The 23,921-nt window shown below is 52.8% G+C and overlaps 1 protein-coding gene across 6 annotated transcripts in view; it reads right to left on the bottom strand.

The window, feature by feature from the left end:
* plekhh1 (pleckstrin homology domain containing, family H (with MyTH4 domain) member 1) overlaps positions 1-23,258 on the bottom strand; it is a 29,651-nt gene extending 6,393 nt beyond the window's left edge. For 4 of the 6 annotated variants that reach the window (XR_013653248.1, XM_023951431.2, XM_023951430.2 and 1 more), the window contains exons 1-17: positions 20,333-20,482; positions 12,145-12,298; positions 9,452-9,514; positions 8,015-8,164; positions 7,850-7,933; positions 7,620-7,701; positions 5,859-5,963; positions 4,993-5,741; positions 4,823-4,880; positions 3,935-4,023; positions 3,718-3,865; positions 3,361-3,497; positions 3,174-3,284; positions 2,977-3,063; positions 2,546-2,704; positions 552-632; positions 168-459 (exon numbers count right to left, since the gene is read on the bottom strand). Coding sequence is in view for 5 of the 6 variants with exons in the window: in XM_023951431.2 (XP_023807199.1) it covers positions 168-459; positions 552-632; positions 2,546-2,704; positions 2,977-3,063; positions 3,174-3,284; positions 3,361-3,497; positions 3,718-3,865; positions 3,935-4,023; positions 4,823-4,880; positions 4,993-5,741; positions 5,859-5,963; positions 7,620-7,701; positions 7,850-7,933; positions 8,015-8,164; positions 9,452-9,514; positions 12,145-12,298; positions 20,333-20,382 (2,599 nt within the window). In the remaining variant the exon portion in view is untranslated. Of the gene's footprint in view, positions 1-167; positions 460-551; positions 633-2,545; positions 2,705-2,976; positions 3,064-3,173; positions 3,285-3,360; positions 3,498-3,717; positions 3,866-3,934; positions 4,024-4,822; positions 4,881-4,992; positions 5,742-5,858; positions 5,964-7,619; positions 7,702-7,849; positions 7,934-8,014; positions 8,165-9,451; positions 9,515-12,144; positions 12,299-20,332; positions 20,483-22,828 lie in introns of those variants that run through there. The other 2 variants (XM_078941067.1, XM_078941068.1) reach the window with 2 other exon arrangements.
* Positions 23,259-23,921: the final 663 nt, after the last annotated feature.

A 23,921-nucleotide genomic window follows, 5' to 3' on the forward strand; every position in this document is an offset into this window, starting at 1 on the left:
TATTTAGGAAACCTTGACCAACTTCCTCCAACGTCTGTCTAAAGTAAAACTACTACAAAGTACATTTCTGTTCAGATTTAGTTTTTAATGAGAGATTTTAAACACTAAACCAACAAGCGGATCTAGTTTTTTACATCTACAGAGCAGATTGGGTCCAGGTCTCTCACCCGGGTCTCCGTCTGCGTCCAGCAGCTTCCCAATCAGCTGCTCGTACTCTGTGCCCACGCGGAAGTTGGCGCCGCAGCCGGCGGCCACGGTCAGGTGGTACAGCCAGGCGTCCTTCTCCTGCTTGGTGCCGATGAGCAGATATGTGGGGCTCTGCTCTCTGGGCTGGACCACCAGGGTGCAGTGGGAGGACAGGAACCCTCGCCCGCCCGCCTCGTAGTCCTCGTCCGAGTCGCACGAGCGGTCCACCTCCTGCACCGACGCCTCCGAGGCCTGCAGCTGACCCAGCGGCAGCTGAAAGGTCACGAGCAGCAAACGCAATCAATGCCTCTGCAGAACCCCCACCCCACCCCAACCCGTCAATGCAGAGGAGAACATTGTAGAACCTTGTCTTCCTGGTTCCGATAGTAGAAGAACACTTTTCCAACCAAAGAACACCAGACCAGCTTTGAGTGTCCATGTTTGACCTGAGGAGAAAAAGCCTTTGATGACACGTTGCAACAAGTGACCTTCTGAGACGTTCAGCCCCTCCTTCTACCAGAGATGTTCAGCACCTCCTCCTACCAGAGATGTTCAGCACCTCCTCCTACCAGAGACGTTCAGCACCTCTCTCTACCAGAGACGTTCAGCACCTCCCTCTACCAGACAAGTTCAGCACCTCCATCCTACCAGAGATGTTCAGCACCTCCTCCTACCAGAGATGTTCAGCACCTCCCTCTACCAGAGATGTTCAGCACCTCCCTCTACCAGAGATGTTCAGCACCTCCTCCTACCAGAGACGTTCAGCACCTCCCTCTACCAGAGACGTTCAGCACCTCCTCCTACCAGAGATGTTCAGCACCTCTCTCTACCAGAGACGTTCAGCACCTCCCTCTACCAGACAAGTTCAGCACCTCCATCCTACCAGAGATGTTCAGCACCTCCTCCTACCAGAGATGTTCAGCACCTCCCTCTACCAGAGATGTTCAGCACCTCCCTCTACCAGAGATGTTCAGCACCTCCTCCTACCAGAGATGTTCAGCACCTCCTCCTACCAGAGATGTTCAGCACCTCCCTCTACCAGAGATGTTCAGCACCTCCCTCTACCAGAGATGTTCAGCACCTCCTCCTACCAGAGATGTTCAGCACCTCCCTCTACCAGAGACGTTCAGCACCTCCCTCTACCAGAGATGTTCAGCACCTCCCTCTACCAGAGATGTTCAGCACCTCCTCCTACCAGAGATGTTCAGCACCTCCCTCTACCAGAGATGTTCAGCACCTCCCTCTACCAGAGACGTTCAGCACCTCCCTCTACCAGAGATGTTCAGCACCTCCATCCTACCAGAGATGTTCAGCACCTCCTCCTACCAGAGATGTTCAGCACCTCCTCCTACCAGAGATGTTCAGCACCTCCTCCTACCAATGATGTTCAGCACCTCCCTCTACCAGACAAGTTCAGCACCTCCTCCTACCAGACACGTTCAGCACCTCCATCCTACCAATGATGTTCAGCACCTCCATCCTACCAGAGATGTTCAGCACCTCCCCTGAGAGGAGCTACAGAGTTGATCTTGATCTAAGAAGAGCGCAGAGCTCCACTGGGCAGATCAGGGACAGGAAACGGTTCCCTCTCTTCATAGCAGCAGGAGCGTCCAGAAACGTCATGCAGGTCAACATCTGCAGATACCAGCCGGTTCTTTGGAAGCAGAGACTCCCAGCCCTGGTCCTCAGGGACTCTGACCGGCTGCTTTTGAAGCTCTGCAGGGGAACTGCAGGGGAAGATGATGGACGGGCGTCACTGGAGGCAGGTTGGCAGACACTGCTTTGATATCCGTTGTGGTGAATTTTGAAGAACCTCATCTTTAGATTCCAAATTGGAGAACGGAATTATGATGAAATGAGGGACTTGTCTTTTGATTGACAAGGAATGTTCCCATCTTTAGCTCTACACTGACAGTTGTCGGTTTCTTGGAATAAAGCAAAAAAAAGCGACTCGGCACATTCCTACTAACGTTAGGATTCGTGTCGGCCATTTTCCAGGAAAGTTGGCGTTCACTGATTTTCCTCCGGCTAAAGCGGAGCTTCATATGAACACAAACAAACCAGAATTCGTTCCTCTAAGCTCCTCCTACACGGCCTCCAGCCAGCACACATTTACACTTTTTTGCTTGAAGTTTTGCGTTTTTTCAGCTTTGAATCCTGCAGCTCATGGAAAGTCCGTCTGCGTTCACGCTGAAGTGAACCGCATCAGAGTTCATCTGCAACAACAGAGACCCTCGCTCTCGGGGGGACGGTGGATTTACACCGGCTGCCCGGAGAGACCAAAGTGTCCTCCTTGCTGCCTTAGGACAGGAAATCCCACTTTAAATAAAAAGGTTTACTCCCAATCATGACCTCTGACCTTTGTGAGCCATCCTCTCATTGTGGGCTTCCCGCCGGTCGCCGTAGAAACGGGGCTGCAGGCCTGGACCTTCAGAATGTTCTGCAGAACTCGAATCCACTCCTCCAGAATGTTGGGCGAGTCGGCGGTCAGAAAGTAGCTCTTCTTTTCTGTGATCAGCTGAGACAGCAGGGAGAAATGGAGGACATGGACCAGAACCAGAACCAGAATCAGTCAGGCAGCATGGTCGGGACAGAGGAGACATGGATCTGCGCTGAGGAACCAGAAGGTTTTCCGGATCTCCTGCTGCTCCTCTGATGTGCAGCAGTAAAGCTCGTCCGGTCCGCGTTAGGCAAACCGGGCTTTTCTAAAACCGTCTACAATGGGGTCCAGTTCCCGACAGTTCCAAACGCCAGAATGACAAAACCTTCTGCGTGACCCCGCCCCCTCACCTGAAAAGTCTTCGCTCCCTCGCCGTGAACTAAACCACAGGAAGAGTTCAGCTCAATCTGCCCCTGAGGTTTCCGGATCACGTCGCTCTGAAAACCAAGAACACGCCTGTTTATAAGAGGAGACATTAACAAACGACGGGCGTGGGAGGAGCCACATGCTCAGGTGACGTATCCGTCTCCTTCTGCTTGTTCCTCACCGGAGACTTATAGTAGAGGATTTCTCCGTTCCTGAGGATGAACCAGCGACGTTTCCAGGCCTTCACCTGGCTGCTCATCTTCAGCAGGTAGCCGGACTTTTCCAGAGCCTCCTACGGAAACCGGACAAACGTTCTCTGAGCAGGAACTGCTGAGGCGTTCAGGGCATCAGCTGCTGGTTTCACTCACAAGGTTGATGCTCTCGCAGGAGTACGAGGAGGTGCGCTGCACCTTCTGCTCCGGCTCAGAGTGGTCGCTGTCCAGCGAGCAGGCGTCCGGAGGAATGGCGTAGTCGCTCTCAGAGCTGAAGGATGACACGGACACGCCTGTGGCGCAGAGGACATGCGGCTGTGATGCTGCTGGTTCTGGTCTCAACTGCGGCGCTCAGAGCCTCAGCTCTCGTTTACATTCATTTTCTGCAGTGACTCCAACAAACCCTAGAGGGCAGCGTCTGTGCCATGGCTTTTGGATGATTTAAAACATTTACACTGAACTGCATCATGGGGTTAATGTCTTTTTTAATGACGGCGATGATTCTGGACTCGCCTCTCTTGACGGCGCGGGGGCTTCCGGGAACGCTGCCTTTCCTGTCGGGGCTCAGGATGGACGTGCGTGAACTGGCCAGCGAGCTGCTGTCGTCCTCTGAGCCGGACTCGTCGTCGGGCAGAGGCGTGCTGCTGATCTGGGTGGCTTTCTGAAACAAGCGGCGGGAATCAGACACCAGCGCGTTTTCACCAGGACGGGGGCATGAAACCTGACTGACCCCCTTCAGTGTGGTGTAGACCGGAACCTTGATGTTCTTATAAACGAGCGGGGTGGGAGGAGCCACTGGCCACTGGGGCATGCCGGACCCTGGAACATTGACATGAATGAACATGGCTCTGCGCAGACCGCCTGCAGCTGATCTATGGAGAGAGCCTGCAGCCGGTCTGCGCAGAGCCTGCAGGCTCTCTAAAGACTGTCTGCAGGCTCTGCGCAAACCGCCTGCAGGTTGGTTTTAAACGACAGCAGCAGTTCATGCTGGAAAACTCACAGAAGTTACCAAAGTAAAACAAAACGAAGGATTCAGTCTGATGGAAGACCCGCTTCAGGTGACACGACTGCAGACGTCACCTCTGTGACCTTTAGGCGGAGCTCCAGCCTGCTGGACCTGAATCCAAACCTTTTCCATCTGAGAGGGTGGGGGTTAGTCAGTCAATCGCATATTTGACACCAACGGATCGTAGAACTCCAAACAGAACCGAATCAAGCTGGACATCAGCCGCTGTTCTCTACTACGGTAAATATTGGCTCAGATTTCTGTTGTTCGACTCAAACATTTACCCAAACGGTGACATTCGTCTGACCAAATCCGGTCCAGAAGCAGATGGAAAAGGCAAAATGAGTAGTCACCCCCCAACCCCCACCCCAATTTTCCTGGGTGGCATTTAGAGGAAAAAGGAGGGGCTTCCACCTGCACAGGTGTACAGGGCCTCAGGCCAGAGGAAGCAACATCAAACCCAGCATGACAGATCCGAACAGAACCCCCCCCCCCCCCCCCCCTTCCTCTGGGAGTGCCCCCTCCCCCACGCTGACACCTTCCAGGCTCCGAGCGCAGAACAAGGCCGTGCATGAGTGGGGGCGGGGTTTCGTGGCCGGCTGCGGCTCTCACCTCGTCCCGCCTCCGACACCCTCATCCCCGCCTTGGCCACAGCGTAAATCCGGCTCTCCTGCAAAACAAGCCGACATTTGCAGATGATTTCCTTCAGAGCTTCGTCCTCTGAGCTTCTAAAAACCCGTTGGAGGGAATGATGGGGAATGGAACCTGCAGCTCGCTCCTACCCAGGATGGGAAGCGGTGCAGAGGAGGAGTTGGCGGCTTCAGAACCTCTGGATCCTCCTTCTCCAGGTCTTCTGAAAGCCCCGCGAAGGAAACCCCCTCCTGAGGCAGGACCTCGGAGTGCGCCCCCCACCCCCCTCCCTCAGTGCTGTCGGGGGGCTCGTCATCAATGTCGGTTTCTTCCACGAGCTGAGAGAAAGGGGAGGCGGTGCCTGTGCTCTTCAGGGTGGAGGAGGCGGAGGACGGCGCCGTGACGTGGACGTCCACGTTGAGGTGGGGGAGTCGGTCCAGGCCGGGCTGCGGCTGGCTGCGGTGCTTCTTGACCAGCTGGATGCTGTCTCTGGGCGTGAGCGGAGTCCGCACTTTGGGCAGCGTCATGCTGGCGCCCGGGGGCGGGGCCGATGGCTGGGGGAGGCAGGGAAAGGAGTTCTTGTTGGATGGGGAGCGGGACAGAAGTGGGCTTTTGGGCGTCACTCTGAGGGCGGAGCCTGCTGAGCTCGGTGCATGAGCCATCTCGTTAGCAGAGGATGAAGATGAAGAGGAGGAGGAGGAGTGAAGGCACTGGGAGGAGAACTTCCTGTTGAGTTCTTCAGAGGAGTTGTCTCTGTCCAGGTTCCCCGTCAGGTTCTCAGGGCTCTCCTGGAGCTCCGGTCCACTGCTGGGAGAACGTCCTCCACGAACCAGAGGCTCATGGACAGAGAAATCCCAGAGACACGAGCTTTTGGGGACCAATTCTGGTGACTTCCTCAGATCTGAGGACACAGAGCACAGACGCCAGATAAACCTTCCTGCTTCATCACACGATCATCCAGGCGGCAAAACGCCTCCTTCGTCCTGTCCCAGCATCACCTTCATTAAAGGAAGCACACCTGTTGCCATGGTCCTGATGCTGGAGGTCCCTCCCTCATCCTGGGTGGTGCTGGGAGCCAGAGAAGCATCTTTCACTCCAGGAGATCCAGGTTTCTCCAAAAGAGCTGCAGAAAATGGAGGTTTGACATGGAGCTCATGGAGCTTCTTCACAACCAACTGACCCAACCCAACTGACTCGTCTGACCAAGAAGCCAAAATCCCACAGACGTCTACAGAAACACGAACAGCTGATCCTCAGTCGTTCTATTGGTCAGAAGAACCGTCTGGATCTGGTACACTTTTTAAAATAGATAATCCTCTTTTTTAATCAGGTCTTATCTGTGGTTCGGATTATTCAAGTTCTGAACTGGCCAATCAGATGCCTCAATAAAAGTAGAAGGAGCCTGCTGGCCCAACGTTCAAAATGTTTGACAGATTTCGTGTAGCCCACTTTCAATTGGTAGGGGTGTGGCCTTCCAACAAGCTTGGTGAGAGTGGTTGCCATAGAAACAATGTCTCACACCGACTTGAACCAATCCCATGCTGACGACGTCTGGCTCCAACAAATTAGAGTTCTGCCGCCACAGAACTCTCTCATCATTTTCCAAAATGTCTTCAGACAAAATGATGCCGTCTTCGGAGACAGACGTTAGGGGTGTAGGAAAAAATGAACTCTGCGATAGATCGCGATAGTTCAATTTGATAATACTGGTATGGATTCCCAACGCTGTCAGGACCATATCTGTTTAAATATTCAGCGTCCTTCAGCATCTGAATCTGACCGCTGGTTTTGGTTTGCAGCTCCGCACACTGAGCCTCTTTGAGCAGCTTTACACGCACAAAACTCCAGGATGTTAGTCAAGCAGCTGTATATTCAGTCAACATCGTGGTTTTTGTTGTTATGACACATGTTCTACCTGCAGAACCTAATTGGTCAGGGCACATTCATTCTGATTCTTTGATAGATACTTTTCATATTTAAAAGAATATTTTGTTGTGTAAAGCAGACTATGTTGACTGTTTAGAACAAATATTTTCTGATTTACCAAAATAAAAGCACCATGACTTTGCTTGGGTAAAAGCAGCTTTTATATGAGATACGGTTGCAGTGTTTAACATTGTGATCATTAAATGAAATGAATTTGAGTATTTTTTTACAATGAAAGCCGTAATGTGATAAGTATCGTGATAAGTATCGTGATAAGTATCGTGATATGTATCGTGATAAGTATCGTGATAAGTATCGTGATATGTATCGTATCGCTGGACTCGTGCCAACACACGCCCCTAAAAAATACGAGAATCGGACAGTTCTGATTGTGAAAACCGCTGTCAGAACAGTTTAGAAAGCTGGGCCTTTTCTTTTATTTAAATAAACGAGTTCACTAGATAAGAATCTCAACGGATTTTACTTCCTGTTTCTGGTGAACTCTCAGTTTGACTGGAAATTGAGTTTGTCTCTCAGAAATGAATTGAATTCAAATGAATTCACCTGATTTAAAAAGGAACCTCAGAACGATTCAAATCAGACCGAGTTCATCTTATTGGGGGGCGGCTGTCAGGGGTCAGAACCCCGACTCCTGCACCTCCATGCAGCCCTTGGTGTGAAACCATTTGCCTCCTCTCTGCTCAACCACAAACAAATCTGTAAATGCATCTGATTGGCTCGCTGACCCGTCTGCATGGATCAGGGCTGCAGGTCTGGCCTCAGACTCCGTCAGAGGAGTCTGGGGGCCGTGTCTTCCAAAGGGTTCCGGCTCCATCCAAACGGTCGTACTCACTCTGCAGTTTCTCTTGCAGCTGCAGGATCTGTTCCGTCTGCTTCAGGTTAACCGTTTTCAGCTGCTGGTTCTCCTCCTCCATCTGCAAACAAGCAGATCGGATCAGCGGGTCAGAACCACCGAAGACTGTGAGGTTCAGGTGTTTTTCTGACTTTGGACATGAATGACCTCCTGCTTCACATGCAGAACAAAATGCAAACATGTCTTGATCCCACAGAACGTGTCTTCACCTCTTTAAGCTTCAAGGTGACCCAGTCTTTGATCTTTGCAGCCTTCTCCTCGATTATTTTGGCCTCCTGGGCTCTGGCTAAGACCTGGAGAAAGGAGAAACAGGGGGTGTTGAATGAGCTCTTGATGCTCCGCCCCTGCTGTAACGCCACGCCCCCCCCTCATACCTGCTTCTCCAGCTGCATCTCCAGCCTCTGGATAAGAGCCTCCTTCTCCTGGACCCTGCTGCTCAGGTCCTGGTACTTCCTGAACAGCGAGCTCTCACACTCACTGGTCTGTATGTTTGCAGACTTCAGCTTCTCCTCCATCATATGGATCTGAAACACATAATTAAAGGAGTGAACGCCCAGAAACGTGCACGCGCGCGGCAGAAAAAAAGCTGTTTTACGGCAGGTCATCATTAAAGCGCAGACTGCAGAGAACCCCTGGAGGAGCCGGTAATGATTTAAACCGTCTGCGTGACACGTCCAAAGCCTGTCCTCCTCCAAACAGACACGCCCCTGACGCCCCCCTTTCTGTGAAAAAACCACCTGCTGCATGTTTGACCTACAAACATCGTTCAACCCTCAGTCAGTGTCAACCCAGACACGTAAACTAGAACCCGGATCAGGACCAGCTAACCAGCATCCAGGTGGTTAATGGAGCTCTAGACCTGGACCTGGATGTGTCCACAAAGTGAAAAAAAGACTTTTAAAGTAAAACATCTTCATCAATATATAAAAACCTTCGTATCTGTTTGGCATTGGAGTGAATTGAAACTCATTTGATTGTGTAACAAGCCCCCCTAGTGGTTATTTTTGGAAGTGTGCTTGGTTTCAGCCCATTTGGGGAGCCGGTTTAGCTCGTGCTGGTTTGCGGCGCCTTCCGTTCGTGAAACCAGGGTTCGACTCCGGGCTGCTCCCTGTTCCCTTCTCTACCTCTGCCAGTTCCAAGCCCGGTTTGAGAAGGTTGCGTCAGGAAGGGCATCCGGCGTAAAACATTGCCAAATCTACCATGCGACTCGTTCGCTGTGGCGACCCCTGATGGGAGAAGCCGAAAGTGGAAGAAGCTTGGTTTCAGCCCATTTCATTTTTAACCAAGCTTCAACCCGGAAGTCAAAGTGTTGCTTTGGGTGAAAACCTGTTTGGATCACATATGATTAAGGTGTGGCCCTGCTGCAGCCCCTCCTGGAAACGCCTTCGTGTGAATGTATGACTGCAGATTCTGTTGTTTTCTGCATTATTCTCGCTTTGATTGCTTGAAATAAACCATTTCAAATCAAACCAAATCAAACATTTCAAATACTGGCTGGAATTGCAGAACAGTTTGACAAAGCAAAAAATACATACTATCAATAAATAAAAATACCTTTTGCGTCCTTAGAAAACCTTTTAACTATGTTTATGCTCCATAGCTGATCTAAAGGTTATCAACAAACGCTGAGTCATCACTTCCACATTTTGGAAACCTTTGAATGATGAAATGTTTCCTCCTGCATGATTCCTTAACTTTTCTCCTCATTCCAGACTTATTAATGACCAAACTTGTGTTTAAATGTGATTTTTCTCCCTCATCTTATGAACTGAAAACGGTTTTTAAAGGAAGAGAGGAATGACGTCGTCCACCTGTTTCTCTGCACGGTCCGCCCTCTGGTCAGCCTCCGTCACCCTCTGCTCCAGATCCTGCATCTGAAACGGAGACGGCAGAGCCTGAGATGAGTCCTGACGGATCCCACATGTGTGGAGGAGTCAGGCAAACGCAGAATTCCTCCGCTTTCACTTCACACTGAAGACACTAAAACCGTTGGAGCGCAGACAGAAACGCTGGGACGGCTGGGGAACCATTCCTGGAGGAGGTCCAGGCGACCACAAACAGGAAAAAGGAGGGAATAAAATAGCAGTTTGCTCAATGGAACGCTGTCAGCAGCAAGCCAGGAATGCATGAAATCATTTTAGGAGCTGAAAAATGAGGGGTTACAGAAAAACATCTCAGGAAGGAGGTTTCTACCACCTCCTGTCAGACCTGCCAGTCAAACAAATACTTATCAGTCTGGACAAAGAAGAATACATTTAAAAAAGGGTTTGGGACTAAAATACCAACGTTTAGCGAGAAAGATCAAAGACCCACTGTGCTGTTTGTGTTCATGTTTGTGTTAAAAATGTGTCATAATCAGACAGACCCCTGCAGGGGGGTGGGCAGAGGGACAGACGGGGGGCGGGATTTATCTGATGCCATTAAAACTGACATTGAGGAAAGGAGATGGAAAAAAAGAAAAATATGTTTTTTAAACAATTCTCTCTGTCAAAAATCCAGCTGACCTCTGTCTTTTTTTTTATTTATTTTTTTTGTCCTGTCCAACAGCTGAGCAGACAAATGAGAGCTGAGGGCCTCTTGTGTTGGACATATTTTACTTTAACAAGAGGGGTTATTCATCTTCAGACAAACCAAAGGTATGTCTGAATAAACCCCTTTTGTAATTGAGGCCAAACTTTATTAATTTCAACCATGTTTGGAAATCTTTGGTGTTGGACCGGACGGAAAAGGAAAGAGGGGAAGAAGAGAGAGGGACGTTAGAGAGAGGGGGGGGGTGATAGTGAGAGGGGGGGGTAAGACCATGAAGCAGCATAGAGCAGACAGGTTTACTGGTTGTTTATCGTTACGGTACGGTTCCAATGTAGTACAAAAAGGGCGGGGCCTGTTCACACACACACTGAAATGTTATCAACACACCTGCTAGCTGCAAGAAATGTTCGCATGTCAACATGTACACAAAACAGATAGCGTTCACGAACGCATACCTATGCCTTTAAACCAACTAGTGTGAAATCTTTCATTCATTCAATCATGCAAACTATTAGTGCAAAGGTGAGCTAACACCTGTGCTCAGGTGAGTGTTTATGTTCTTCTAAAATGGATGGTGGAATGTGAAAAGAAGACAGCTGACCTCTGTCTAATTACCATGCCCCCTCCCCCATGCGGCACGTGGAGAACACCAGACAGTGATCTAATCAAAGCATAATTCAATCATCCAGAGAAGAATTCAGCCTCAGAGGGAGGACCGGCTCCTTTTTGACATCAGAACCTTCCATGAAGGTCTGGGTTTTTGGCAGAACCACCTCCGGGTTTCAGGAGCTGCTGGAAGTGGTTCTTCCTTTGTTTTGAGGTCATTTTTCAGTGACGGCAGGTTCAGCCCGGTGGAAGAGCAGCCAGCAGCAGGTCTCTGGATCCTGAGAGGCTGAAGGTTTTTGTTTCCTCAGACTCTTCTTCGGTAGAAAGTGTTCAGAAGTCTCACTTCTTCTGCATGAACACGAGCCGTGACCTTTAACAAACTAATGAGAAGTTTCTGGTTTGATCTTCTGTTCAGAATCTCCTGCATGAACATCAGAAACAGACTCAAGGTCCAGCTTGGGGCCTCCTGCAGACGCTGGTTGAAGGTTCCTCCTCTGGATGTGGGTTTTATTGGAGCTCTGAGGTTCCGGTCTCGTCTTTGGTGGATGTTCTTCAGGTGGTTCTGACTGCAGGACGGGTCATGATTAAAGACTAACTTTGCTGCAGTCTGAGCTTCCACATCCAAAAACATTCAGATCCTTTCAGGCTCAGAAGATCAAAGCAGACGAGCCTTCAATCTCTAGAAGGAAGTCCACCAGATCACCTTATCAGTGGGAGATGTCAAACCCAACTAATGTTCCAACCGCTTAGAAATCTTCTTAACTTTCTGTGGTTGAAACTTAAAAACCAAACGCAGGAACCGTCCTCCTCATGATACCCCCCCCCCCCCCCCCCCCGCTCCCAGGCAGCCGCTGCAGATCAACGTGGCGTCAAAGGAAGTTACGTCAACCTTTTCTCTGTTTTTCCACTCCAAAGTGGGTCAAAGTGGGAAACACTCCTAACTTGGGAGGACAGACAGATGAGGAGCACAGAGAGCCCCCCCAGACAGAAATAATACTGGGGGAGGGGGTCAGCAGGGATGGTGTCTGAACGACATTGATTCCACACTTTCCCTCCTTTCAAGTTGTTTGTTGTTGGCCTCCCGTCCGGCCTTCAACCCCTGTTCACCTCAAAATTGTGAATGGGGGGGGTTGGGGGGGGGGTACAATCAGCAGCAGCTTGTGTGGAGCCTGAACTTCCTGCAGCGACTCGGCAGATGAACGCAGAACTTTGATCATGTGGGGGTCAGATGCCCCCCCACCTCTCGAGTTTTACGTGGTTCTGTCCATGTGACGTCTTTTGGATTCACATTCAGTCTGCACACACATCTGTGTAAGCTCCGCCTGAGGGCGGGGCTTCTGCCCCTCACAGGTGAGGTTCTGGCTCTCACCTTCTCTGCCAGCAGCTCCCGGATCTTTCCCGCCTGCAGCCGGAACCTCAGCAGCTGCATCTCCAGAGAGACGCAGCGCTTCTGCCAGTCCACCGGGGGCGCCGCTGCAGAAGCCGCAGCGCTGCTCTTCATGGCGTCGGTCATGGCGAAGACTCTGAAAAACAAACGTTTGGAGGTAAAAAAGCTTGGCTGTGTTGCTTTAAGTAAACTCCTCCCTGGGTTCTGGATGCGTCAGTCCCTGAAGACAGAAACAGTCGAGCAGAACTTCTTCCTTTCATCTGAAGCTCACGCACCCCGACCAAAACCTCAGGGGGGAGGATCTGTGTGTGTGTGTGTGTGTGGGGGGGGGGGGGGGGTTCCCAGCATTCAGACTGCCAGGCCGTCCAGCCACAAAGCAGCTCACCGCTCCGCTTCTGAGCCCAATAACCTGCAAGCCTGCCCCTCCCCCCCATACCACAGGCTATGCAATCCCTTTTTAATCATGGGAGGGGGTCCTGCACAACACAATGACCACTTTCTGCATGACCATCCCATCACAGCCGGGGGAGGGGTGGGAGGGGGGCATGTTTGACAAAAAGAGCTGGACTCCTCCTTTTCACCTGACTCATGGTTGACTGCCTTTCAGGGGGGGGGGGCAGTAAGGAAAAGCTTGAAAGGTCGTGTCTGCGGCGGATCAGCAGGCTTGCCCTCCCCCCCTCCCCCCACGGAGCAGGGGCAGAAGAGTTCGGCTCAGAAAGAACCGCTTGGAGGACTTCTAAACCGTCAGCCATACAGGAAAGACGCTGCAGACACCGGCGCGGGGATCGAACGCTCACACGCTCCCACTGCAATTTTCCTTCTCAGGCGTCCGTCACAAGGCGACCTTTCAAGATTTAACACGCCTGGAAGAAAGTGAAGAATGACAACAGTCATCACGTATGCAGACGACGCTGAGCTTTCTCCACAAGAAGGAGACTCCTCCTGGGAACATTCAGATCTCCTTTCTGACGTCCTAAAAGACAAAGAAATGGTTTAAATCCTGAGGGGACCACTGTGGTCGGTCAGATCCAGAACCTGAGAGGACATCTCAGAAAGCAGCAGCGTTCTGCTGTTTCAGAACCGCTTCGTCTTTAGAGCAGAGTCCTCTGCGTGGTTTTAACGGACGTGGAGAACATCCCAGCCGTCTTCTTCTCGCATGAGCTTCTCCCTGTTTCATGACTGCATCTGAAGGAAAGGAGGAATGTCGTCGTCTCAGGTCAGCTCCTCCTTCATCAGTCCAAACTCTGCCAACAGACAGACTGGGAGGAATCGGTTGGAACCAGACCCCCCCCCCCCCCCCCCATGTGCATGGACATGCTGCTGAGCGTGCAGCTGCAGAGATGGAAGTCATGATGTGTTCAGTGACATCATCGCCAGCAGGCTCCTGAGATCCTTCCTATCTGTGACCTCCAGACAGAGGAGTCCTGAGGATCTGCTTTGGTCACTCCTGTCTTTCCTCCTGTCTCTTTTCCTGTCTGTCCTCCTGACTCTCCTCCTGACCCTCCTCCTGTCTCTCCTCCTGTCTCTCCTCCTGACCCTCCTCCTGTCTCTCCTCCTGTCTCTCCTCCTGTCTCTCCTCCTGTCTCTCCTCCTGTTTCTCCTCCTGACTCTCCTCCTGACTCTCCTCCCGACTCTCCTCCTGTCTCTCCTCCTGTCTCTCCTCCTGTCTCTTTTCCTGTCTGTCCTCCTGACTCTCCTCCTGTCTCTCCTCCTGACTCTCCTCCTGTCTCTCCTCCTGTTTCTCCTCCTGTCTCTCCTCCTGTTTCTCCTCCTGACTCTCCTCCTGACTCTCCTCCCGACTCTCCTCCTGTCTCTCCTCCTGTCTCTCCTCCTGTCTCTTTTCCTGTCTGTCCTCCTGACTCTCCTCCTGTCTCTCCTCCTGACTCTCCTCCTGTCTCTCCTCCTGTTTCTCCTCCTGTCTCTCCTCCTGTTTCTCCTCCTGTCTGTCCTCCTGACTCTCCTCCTGACTCTCCTCCCGACTCTCCTCCTGTCTCTCCTCCTGACTCTCCTCCTGTCTCTTTTCCTGTCTGTCCTCCTGACTCTCCTCCTGTCTCTCCTCCTGACTCTCCTCCTGTCTCTCCTCCTGTTTCTCCTCCTGTCTCTCCTCCTGTTTCTCCTCCTGTCTGTCTTCCTGTCTCTCCTCCTGACTCTCCTCCTGACCCTCCTCCTGTCTCTCCTCCTGACTCTCCTCCTGACCCTCCTCCTGTCTCTCCTCCTGACTCTCCTCCTGACTCTCCTCCTGTCTGTCCTCCTGACTCTCCTCCTGTCTCTCCTCCCGTTTCTCCTCCTGTTTCTCCTCCTGTCTGTCTTCCTGTCTCTCCTCCTGACTCTCCTCCTGACCCTCCTCCTGTCTCTCCTCCTGACTCTCCTCCTGTCTCTCCTCCTGACTCTCCTCCTGACTCTCCTCCTGACTCTCCTCCTGACCCTCCTCCTGTCTCTCCTCCTGACTCTCCTCCTGACCCTACTCCTGTCTCTCCTCCTGACTCTCCTCCTGACTCTCCTCCTGACTCTCCTCCTGACTCTCCTCCTGACCCTCCTCCTGACTCTCCTCCTGTCTCTCCTCCTGTTTCTCCTCCTGTCTGTCTTCCTGTCTCTCCTCCTGATCCTCCTCCTGTCTCTCCTCCTGTCTCTCCTCCTGTTTCTCCTCCTGTCTGTCTTCCTGTCTCTCCTCCTGACCCTCCTCCTGTCCCTCCTCCTGTCTCTCCTCCTGTTTCTCCTCCTGTCTGTCTTCCCATCTCTCCTCCTGTCTCTCCTCCTGACCCTCCTCCTGTCTCTCCTCCTGACTCTCCTCCTGACTCTCCTCCTGTCTGTCTTCCTGTCTCTCCTCCTGTCTCTCCTCCTGTTTCTCCTCCTGACTCTCCTCCTGTCTGTCCTCCTGTCTCTCCTCCTGTCTCTCCTCCTGTTTATCCTCCTGTCTCTCCTCCTGACTCTCCTCCTGACTCTCCTCCTGTCTCTCCTCCTGACCCTCCTCCTGTCTCTCCTCCTGTCTCTCCTCCTGTCTCTTTTCCTGTCTGTCCTCCTGACTCTCCTCCTGACTCTCCTCCTGACCCTCCTCCTGTCCCTCCTCCTGTCTCTCCTCCTGTTTCTCCTCCTGTCTGTCTTCCTGTCTCTCCTCCTGTCCCTCCTCCTGTCTCTCCTCCTGACTCTCCTCCTGACTCTCCTCCTGTCTCTCCTCCTGTCTGTCTTCCTGTCTCTCCTCCTGTCTCTCCTCCTGTTTATCCTCCTGACTCTCCTCCTGTCTCTCCTCCTGTCCCTCCTCCTGTCTCTCCTCCTGTTTCTCCTCCTGTTTCTCCTCCTGACTCTCCTCCCGTCTCTCCTCCTGTCTCTCCTCCTGTTTATCCTCCTGACTCTCCTCCTGTCTCTCCTCCTGACTCTCCTCCTGACTCTACTCCTGTCTGTCCTCCTGTCTCTCCTCCTGTCTCTCCTCCTGTTTATCCTCCTGACTCTCCTCCTGTCTGTCTTCCTGTCTCTCCTCCTGTCTGTCCTCCTGTTTCTCCTCCTGACTCTCCTCCTGTCTGTCTTCCTGTCTCTCCTCCTGTCTCTCCTCCTGACTCTCCTCCTGACTCTCCTCCTGTCTGTCTTCCTGTCTCTCCTCCTGTCTCTCCTCCTGTTTCTCCTCCTGACTCTCCTCCTGACTCTCCTCCTGTCTGTCCTCCTGTCTCTCCTCCTGTCTCTCCTCCTGTCTCTCCTCCTGACTCTCCTCCTGACTCTCCTCCTGTCTGTCTTCCTGTCTCTGCTCCTGTCTCTCCTCCTGACTCTCCTCCTGACTCTCCTCCTGACTCTCCTCCTGTCTCTCCTCCTGACTGTCCTCCTGTCTCTTTTCCTGTCTGTCCTCCTGACTCTCCTCCTGTCCCTCTTCCTGTCTCTCCTCCTGTTTCTCCTCCTGTCTGTCTTCCTGTCTCTCCTCCTGACTCTCCTCCTGTCCCTCCTCCTGTCTCTCCTCCTGACTCTCCTCCTGTCTCTCCTCCTGTCTGTCTTCCTGTCTCTCCTCCTGTTTATCCTCCTGACTCTCCTCCTGTCTCTCATCCTGTCCCTCCTCCTGTCTCTCCTCCTGTTTCTCCTCCTGTTTCTCCTCCTGACTCTCCTCCTGTCTCTCCTCCTGACTCTCCTCCTGACTCTCCTCCTGTCTGTCTTCCTGTCTCTCCTCCTGTCTCTCCTCCTGTTTCTCCTCCTGACTCTCCTCCTGTCTGTCCTCCTGTCTCTCCTCCTGTCTCTCCTCCTGTTTATCCTCCTGTCTCTCCTCCTGACTCTCCTCCTGACTCTCCTCCTGTCTCTCCTCCTGACCCTCCTCCTGTCTCTCCTCCTGTCTCTCCTCCTGTCTCTTTTCCTGTCTGTCCTCCTGACTCTCCTCCTGACTCTCCTCCTGACCCTCCTCCTGTCCCTCCTCCTGTCTCTCCTCCTGTTTCTCCTCCTGTCTGTCTTCCTGTCTCTCCTCCTGTCCCTCCTCCTGTCTCTCCTCCTGACTCTCCTCCTGACTCTCCTCCTGTCTCTCCTCCTGTCTCTCCTCCTGTCCCTCCTCCTGTCTCTCCTCCTGACTCTCCTCCTGTCTCTCCTCCTGTCTGTCTTCCTGTCTCTCCTCCTGTCTCTCCTCCTGTTTATCCTCCTGACTCTCCTCCTGTCTCTCCTCCTGTCCCTCCTCCTGTCTCTCCTCCTGTTTCTCCTCCTGTTTATCCTCCTGTCTCTCCTCCTGACTCTCCTCCTGACTCTCCTCCTGACTCTCCTCCTGTCTCTCCTCCTGACCCTCCTCCTGTCTCTCCTCCTGTCTCTCCTCCTGTCTCTTTTCCTGTCTGTCCTCCTGACTCTCCTCCTGACCCTCCTCCTGTCCCTCCTCCTGTCTCTCCTCCTGTCTGTCTTCCTGTCTCTCCTCCTGTCCCTCCTCCTGTCTCTCCTCCTGACTCTCCTCCTGACTCTCCTCCTGTCTCTCCTCCTGTCTGTCTTCCTGTCTCTCCTCCTGTCTCTCCTCCTGTTTATCCTCCTGACTCTCCTCCTGTCTCTCCTCCTGTCCCTCCTCCCGTCTCTCCTCCTGTCTCTCCTCCTGTTTATCCTCCTGACTCTCCTCCTGTCTCTCCTCCTGACTCTCCTCCTGACTCTCCTCCTGTCTGTCCTCCTGTCTCTCCTCCTGTCTCTCCTCCTGTTTATCCTCCTGACTCTCCTCCTGTCTGTCTTCCTGTCTCTCCTCCTGTCTGTCCTCCTGTTTCTCCTCCTGACTCTCCTCCTGTCTGTCTTCCTGTCTCTCCTCCTGTCTCTCCTCCTGACTCTCCTCCTGACTCTCCTCCTGTCTGTCTTCCTGTCTCTCCTCCTGTCTCTCCTCCTGTTTCTCCTCCTGACTCTCCTCCTGACTCTCCTCCTGTCTGTCCTCCTGTCTCTCCTCCTGTCTCTCCTCCTGTCTCTCCTCCTGACTCTCCTCCTGACTCTCCTCCTGTCTGTCTTCCTGTCTCTGCTCCTGTCTCTCCTCCTGACTCTCCTCCTGACTCTCCTCCTGACTCTCCTCCTGTCTCTCCTCCTGACTCTCCTCCTGTCTCTTTTCCTGTCTGTCCTCCTGACTCTCCTCCTGTCCCTCCTCCTGTCTCTCCTCCTGTTTCTCCTCCTGTCTGTCTTCCTGTCTCTCATCCTGACTCTCCTCCTGTCCCTCCTCCTGTCTCTCCTCCTGACTCTCCTCCTGTCTCTCCTCCTGTCTGTCTTCCTGTCTCTCCTCCTGTCTCTCCTCCTGTTTATCCTCCTGACTCTCCTCCTGTCTCTCATCCTGTCCCTCCTCCTGTCTCTCCTCCTGTTTCTCCTCCTGTTTCTCCTCCTGACTCTCCTCCCGACTCTCCTCCTGTCTCTCCTCCTGTCTGTCCTCCTGTCCCTCTTCCTGTCTCTCCTCCTGTCTCTCCTCCTGTCTCTCCTCCTGTCTCTCCTCCTGTCTGTCCTCCTGTCCCTCCTCCTGACTCTCCTCCTGTCTCTCCTCCTGTCTCTCCTCCTGTCTGTCCTCCTGTCCCTCCTCCTGTCTCTCCTCCTGACTCTCCTCCTGTCTCTCCTCCTGTCTGTCTTCCTGTCTCTCCTCCTGTTTATCCTCCTGACTCTCCTCCCGACTCTCCTCCTGTCTGTCCTCCTGTCTCTCCTCCTGTTTCTCCTCCTGTCTTTCTTCCTGTCTCTCCTCCTGACTCTCCTCCTGACCCTCCTCCTGTCTCTCCTCCTGACTCTCCTCCTGTCTCTCCTCCTGTCTCTCCTCCTGTTTCTCCTCTTGTCTGTCTTCCTGTCTCTCCTCCTGTCTTTCCTCCTGTTTATCCTCCTGACTCTCCTCCTGTCTCTCCTCCTGTCTGTCCTCCTGTCCCTCTTCCTGTCTCTCCTCCTGACTCTCCTCCTGTCTCTCCTCCTGTCTGTCTTCCTGTCTCTCCTCCTGACTCTCCTCCTGACCCTCCTCCTGTCTCTCCTCCTGACCCTCCTCCTGTCTCTCCTCCTGTCTCTCCTCCTGTTTATCCTCCTGACTCTCCTCCTGTCTCTCCTCCTGTCTCTCCTCCTGTCTGTCCTCCTGTCCCTCTTCCTGTCTCTCCTCCTGACTCTCCTCCTGTCTGTCTTCCTGTCTCTCCTCCTGTTTATCCTCCTGACTCTCCTCCCGACTCTCCTCCTGTCTGTCCTCCTGTCTCTCCTCCTGTTTCTCCTCCTGTCTTTCTTCCTGTCTCTCCTCCTGACTCTCCTCCTGACCCTCCTCCTGTCTCTCCTCCTGACTCTCCTCCTGTCTCTCCTCCTGTCTCTCCTCCTGTTTCTCCTCTTGTCTGTCTTCCTGTCTCTCCTCCTGTCTTTCCTCCTGTTTATCCTCCTGACTCTCCTCCTGTCTCTCCTCCTGTCTGTCCTCCTGTCCCTCTTCCTGTCTCTCCTCCTGACTCTCCTCCTGTCTCTCCTCCTGTCTGTCTTCCTGTCTCTCCTCCTGACTCTCCTCCTGACCCTCCTCCTGTCTCTCCTCCTGACCCTCCTCCTGTCTCTCCTCCTGTCTCTCCTCCTGTTTATCCTCCTGACTCTCCTCCTGTCTGTCCTCCTGTCTCTCCTCCTGTTTCTCCTCCTGTCTTTCTTCCTGTCTCTCCTCCTGACTCTCCTCCTGACCCTCCTCCTGTCTCTCCTCCTGACTCTCCTCCTGTCTCTCCTCCTGTCTCTCCTCCTGTTTCTCCTCTTGTCTGTCTTCCTGTCTCTCCTCCTGTCTTTCCTCCTGTTTATCCTCCTGACTCTCCTCCTGTCTCTCCTCCTGTCTGTCCTCCTGTCCCTCTTCCTGTCTCTCCTCCTGACTCTCCTCCTGTCTGTCTTCCTGTCTCTCCTCCTGACTCTCCTCCTGACCCTCCTCCTGTCTCTCCTCCTGACCCTCCTCCTGTCTCTCCTCCTGTCTCTCCTCCTGTTTATCCTCCTGACTCTCCTCCTGTCTCTCCTCCTGACCCTCCTCCTGTCTCTCCTCCTGACCCTCCTCCTGTCTCTCCTCCTGACTCTCCTCCTGTCTCTCCTCCTGTCTCTCCTCCTTTCTCTCCTCCTGTCTCTCCTCCTGTTTCTCCTCCTCAGATTATCTATTTATTCCAGAAGACAGGCGTGTCCATTTGGAGGTAAAGAAAGGAGCATGTGCAAAGAAGAAAGACGGGCAGTTGGAGATGAAGATGTTTACTTTAGATCTGTTCTGCTCCCAGACTTCCTCTCTTATCTGCCTGACCCCCCCCCCCCTCCCCCGCGCTCCTCCTGCCTCCTTAGCGGGCAGCTGTGCAGCTTCTCCTCTGCAGGTTAATGACAGGCCTCTGACATTCCTGCGGAGCAGCAAACAGCTGCATGTCTGATCTCTGCTGCAGACGAAGCTCTGACGCCGACCGGCACCAACGGTTCCGCGGCGCCGGTGGCCAGTCGGTAAATAAACCGGTTTTAGGAACGAACCCGTCAGTCGGTAAAAACTTTAGAGACAGATTTCTGAGGAGCGACCGGAGAATCCAGCAGAAATGTTTTGGACAAAACCCTGAAACTTACTGCCCTCGAACCTTTTTTTTGGCCGCAAATGAGCTGCAGATGTGGCTCCTGCTGCTGTGCGTCAGCGTCCGCCGGAGCCAAACATGTCTGCCGTGTACACGGGTTTCAAACAAAGGAAGGCTCCCCCCGACCCCCCAGTCGCAGCAACAGGTGATCTCGGCGGCACCACGGTGGAGCGCGCGCGCGGACGGCTTACCTTCGGACGAGCCCCCCCTCCCCGGTGCGGCTGGCGGAAGCTTCATTCATCTGCGCCGCTCCGGTCTGCGCGCGGAGGTCCGCCGCGTCCCTTTAAAGGGCTGGACGCGGGATCAGGTTCCCCCCCGCCCCCCCTGCGCAGGAGCAGGATATTGCATTGGGGCGGTCCTGGGCTGGGGGGCCGGGGGTTGGGGGGGGGGGGGTGCTGAGGCGCACAAACAGAAAAAGTCTGAAAGCGGATCTCTATTCCGACTGAAACCTTCTGAAATTTCATCTCCTCCGTTTCTGGATCTTCAGCCACGTCTGGTGTTAAACCGAGGACCCCCCACCCCCACTCCCCATCGCTTTTTATCAACGACCAGAAGACACCAAGTGCGAGAACTGACGTCCAACCCTTAGGCAGCATCTTTACTCTCGTTAGTTTATTACTGGAATAAAACTCTGATGCCCCCCCCCCCCCCCCCCCCTGTAGCTGCAGTGAATCATCATCCGGGTCCTAAAAGAGTCCGAAAGCTCTCTGGGGAAAGTCGGAGACCATCAACAGTCCCCCCCCTCCACACACACACATACACACACTGCAGCTGGATGCGTGCGGGGAGGGGGGAGGGGGGCTTCCCCCGGCTTCCCCCTATGTACCATCCAGAACCGGACCTGCGGAATGGATTGTTGCGGTTCCGGATCGGTTGGATCATTGTCCTTCTGTAGAAGGACAGAATAGCAGAGAACGCCTGATGGCAGCAGAACGTCTTCATGGCTCCTGCTTCTCCATCAGACCTGCCAAGGCTCCTCCTCCCTCAGAAACTAGGTCACCCCCCAAACCTGGATTGCGACCCGGTTGCTCTAACGCATGGAAACATGGACATAAAGCAAACCGATGACGTTTCCTCTCAGGAGAAAGTCCAAAGGTTTCTGCCATGGAGCTGCAGATGATGGATGGAGGTTCCAGCATGTTTGGCTCATGAGCAGCACCTGCAGCATCAGAGCCTGCAGAGAGGGGGCGCTGTGGAGGCAGACGGAGGGGCTGAGGTCAGAAAGAAACCCTAAATGACAGCTCCAGCAGCTGATGACTGCTTTGCTGCTTCACAATAACCCTCATTTGACAGAGTTGAACAGGGGCGTGCACGGCTCCCAGCGAGCACATGTTCAAAGTCTGCAGGAGCTCAGGCTCCTCTCTGACCTGCAGATCTACATGACAACACAATCTGGAGCTCTGCAGCTGCTGACCAGAGGCGATGAGCCTCTGTGTTTGCAGGAGCTACAGGTGCAGATCAGAACAAATCCACAAACCTCCAGACCAGAACTGCTGAAGTTATCCATTCAGGGCAGAGCTGAGACCAATTTCATGTCCTGGGGTCATCATTTCACGCTGAAACACTCACGCTCAAAATTACTCGGTCACACGTTTGATTCGTTTATCAAAGAGTGTCTGCATGCATCTGCTGACGGAAAGTGTATGCATGCATCTGCAGACGGAGGGTGTCTGCATGCATTTGCAGACAGAGAGTGTCTGCATGCATCTGCAGACGTTGGGTGTCTGCATGCATCTGCAGACGGAGAGTGTCTGCATGCATCTGCAGACGTTGGGTGTCTACATGCATCTGCAGACGTTGGGTGTCTGCATGCATCTGCAAACGCTGAGTGTCTGCATGCATCTGCAAACGCTGAGTGTCTGCATGCATCTGCAGACGGAGAGTGTCTGCATGCATCTGCAGACGGAAAGTGTCTCCATGCATCTGCAGACGGAAAGTGTCTGCATGCGTCTGCAGACGGAAAGTGTCTGCATGCGTCTGCAGACGGAGGGTGTCTGCATGCATCTGCAGACGGAAAGTGTCTGCATGCATCTGCAGACGGAGGGTGTCTGCATGCATCTGCAAACGCTGAGTGTCTGCATGCATCTGCAGACGGAAAGTGTCTCCATGCATCTGCAGACGGAAAGTGTCTGCATGCGTCTGCAGACGGAAAGTGTCTGCATGCGTCTGCAGACGGAGGGTGTCTGCATGCATCTGCAGACGGAAAGTGTCTGCATGCATCTGCAGACGGAGGGTGTCTGCATGCATCTGCAGACGGAAAGTGTCTGCATGCATCTGCAGATTTTGGGTGTCTGCATGCATCTGCAGACGGAGAGTGTCTGCATGCATCTGCAGACGGAGAGTGTCTACAGGCAGCTGCAGACGGAGAGTGTCTGCATGCAGCTGCAGACGGAGAGTGTCTGCATGTATCTGCAGACGGAGAGTGTCTGCATGCACCTGCAGACAGAGAGTGTCTGCATGCACCTGCAGACGGAGAGTGTCTGCATGCACCTGCAGACAGAGAGTGTCTGCATGCACCTGCAGACGGAGAGTGTCTGCATGCAGCTGCAGACGGAGAGTGTCTGCATGTATCTGCAGACGGAGAGTGTCTGCATGCACCTGCAGACAGAGAGTGTCTGCATGCATCTGCAGACAGAGATGTCTGCATGGTGCTAGGGTGTAAAGTGTCGTTGGTGGTGTTCTCTCACTGTTGAGTCATCAGGAGCTCTGTAGGTTTTCCAGTGGGGGAGGGGGACCGTAGGTCTCTCAGCACGTGTCCTGGGACGCCGTCAGGACCAGTCACCACCAGAGGCAGCTCCCGTCCTCACTCCCTGACGATTGCTACTTCTCTGTGTTTGCTCCATAGATGAGTTTGAGTTTGAAACCATCTAATGTTCTTGTTGGTTCTGTCCGTTCCTGTCATCCTCCTCCGGACTCGTCGACATGTGAAATCGCGTTTTCTTGAGTTTGGCAGAGGAAAACAGGGTTCTGCTGTCCGTCTGGTAAAGTCATCGCTCTGCCTTCAGGTTTCCTCTTCCTTAATAATCTCTTTTCCTGCCTTTCTGCTCTTCTCTTCCACCTTTCTGGTTGTTTTCTGTCCAACGGTTTCCTCCTTTAACCCCTTGTTCTCCGTGATCTAATTCTTCTTCTCCTTCCGGAGGAAGAGGAGTTGGTTTGAGACTGTGATGAAGGACAACAGCTTCATCAAATTAAACATCATGAGAGAGGTCATGTGATCACGTGAGGTCACATGACCACGCTGGGACTGCCACCATGTCTGCTGAAAATCGTCTATCACACACCAGACTGAACCTTCTGTTTCATTTTCACTCACCTGTCTCTTGACCCTTTTGGCGGCCATTTTGGATCCTATATGTCATCACAAACAGTACATGAAGAGCAGGAGTATCTCTGTTTTCTAAGGACTTGAATCAATATTGAAAAATGTTATTGGTCCTGCAGTAGATGTTCATTCTTTTTCTCTCAATCTTTTTAAATGTGTGATTCATCAGAATTTTCTCTGTAGTTTCGTTTTTTCTTTTCCTGCTTTCTTCTCCTGGCCTCTTTGTTCAACGTCTCTCTGTTGTGTTTTGATGGTCAGCTTTGTAAATAAAGTTTTGAAAAATAAAAATACTAAAAATAGTCTGATTTCACGTTGAAAGCATAACCGGAAAAACAGTTGAAACGCATCAATTTGCTGCCCCCTGCTGGGCATTCAGGAAAATGACTTTTCTCCAATTGTTGTACCTGGGTTGACCAGCAGAGACCGCCAAAGCTTCCACTTCCGACGTGCGGGTGAAA

Source organism: Oryzias latipes, chromosome 22 (genome assembly GCF_053564925.1).
Source record: "Oryzias latipes strain Hd-rR chromosome 22, Olatipes_Hd-rR_3.1".
Classification (NCBI taxonomy): Eukaryota; Metazoa; Chordata; class Actinopteri; order Beloniformes; family Adrianichthyidae; genus Oryzias; species Oryzias latipes.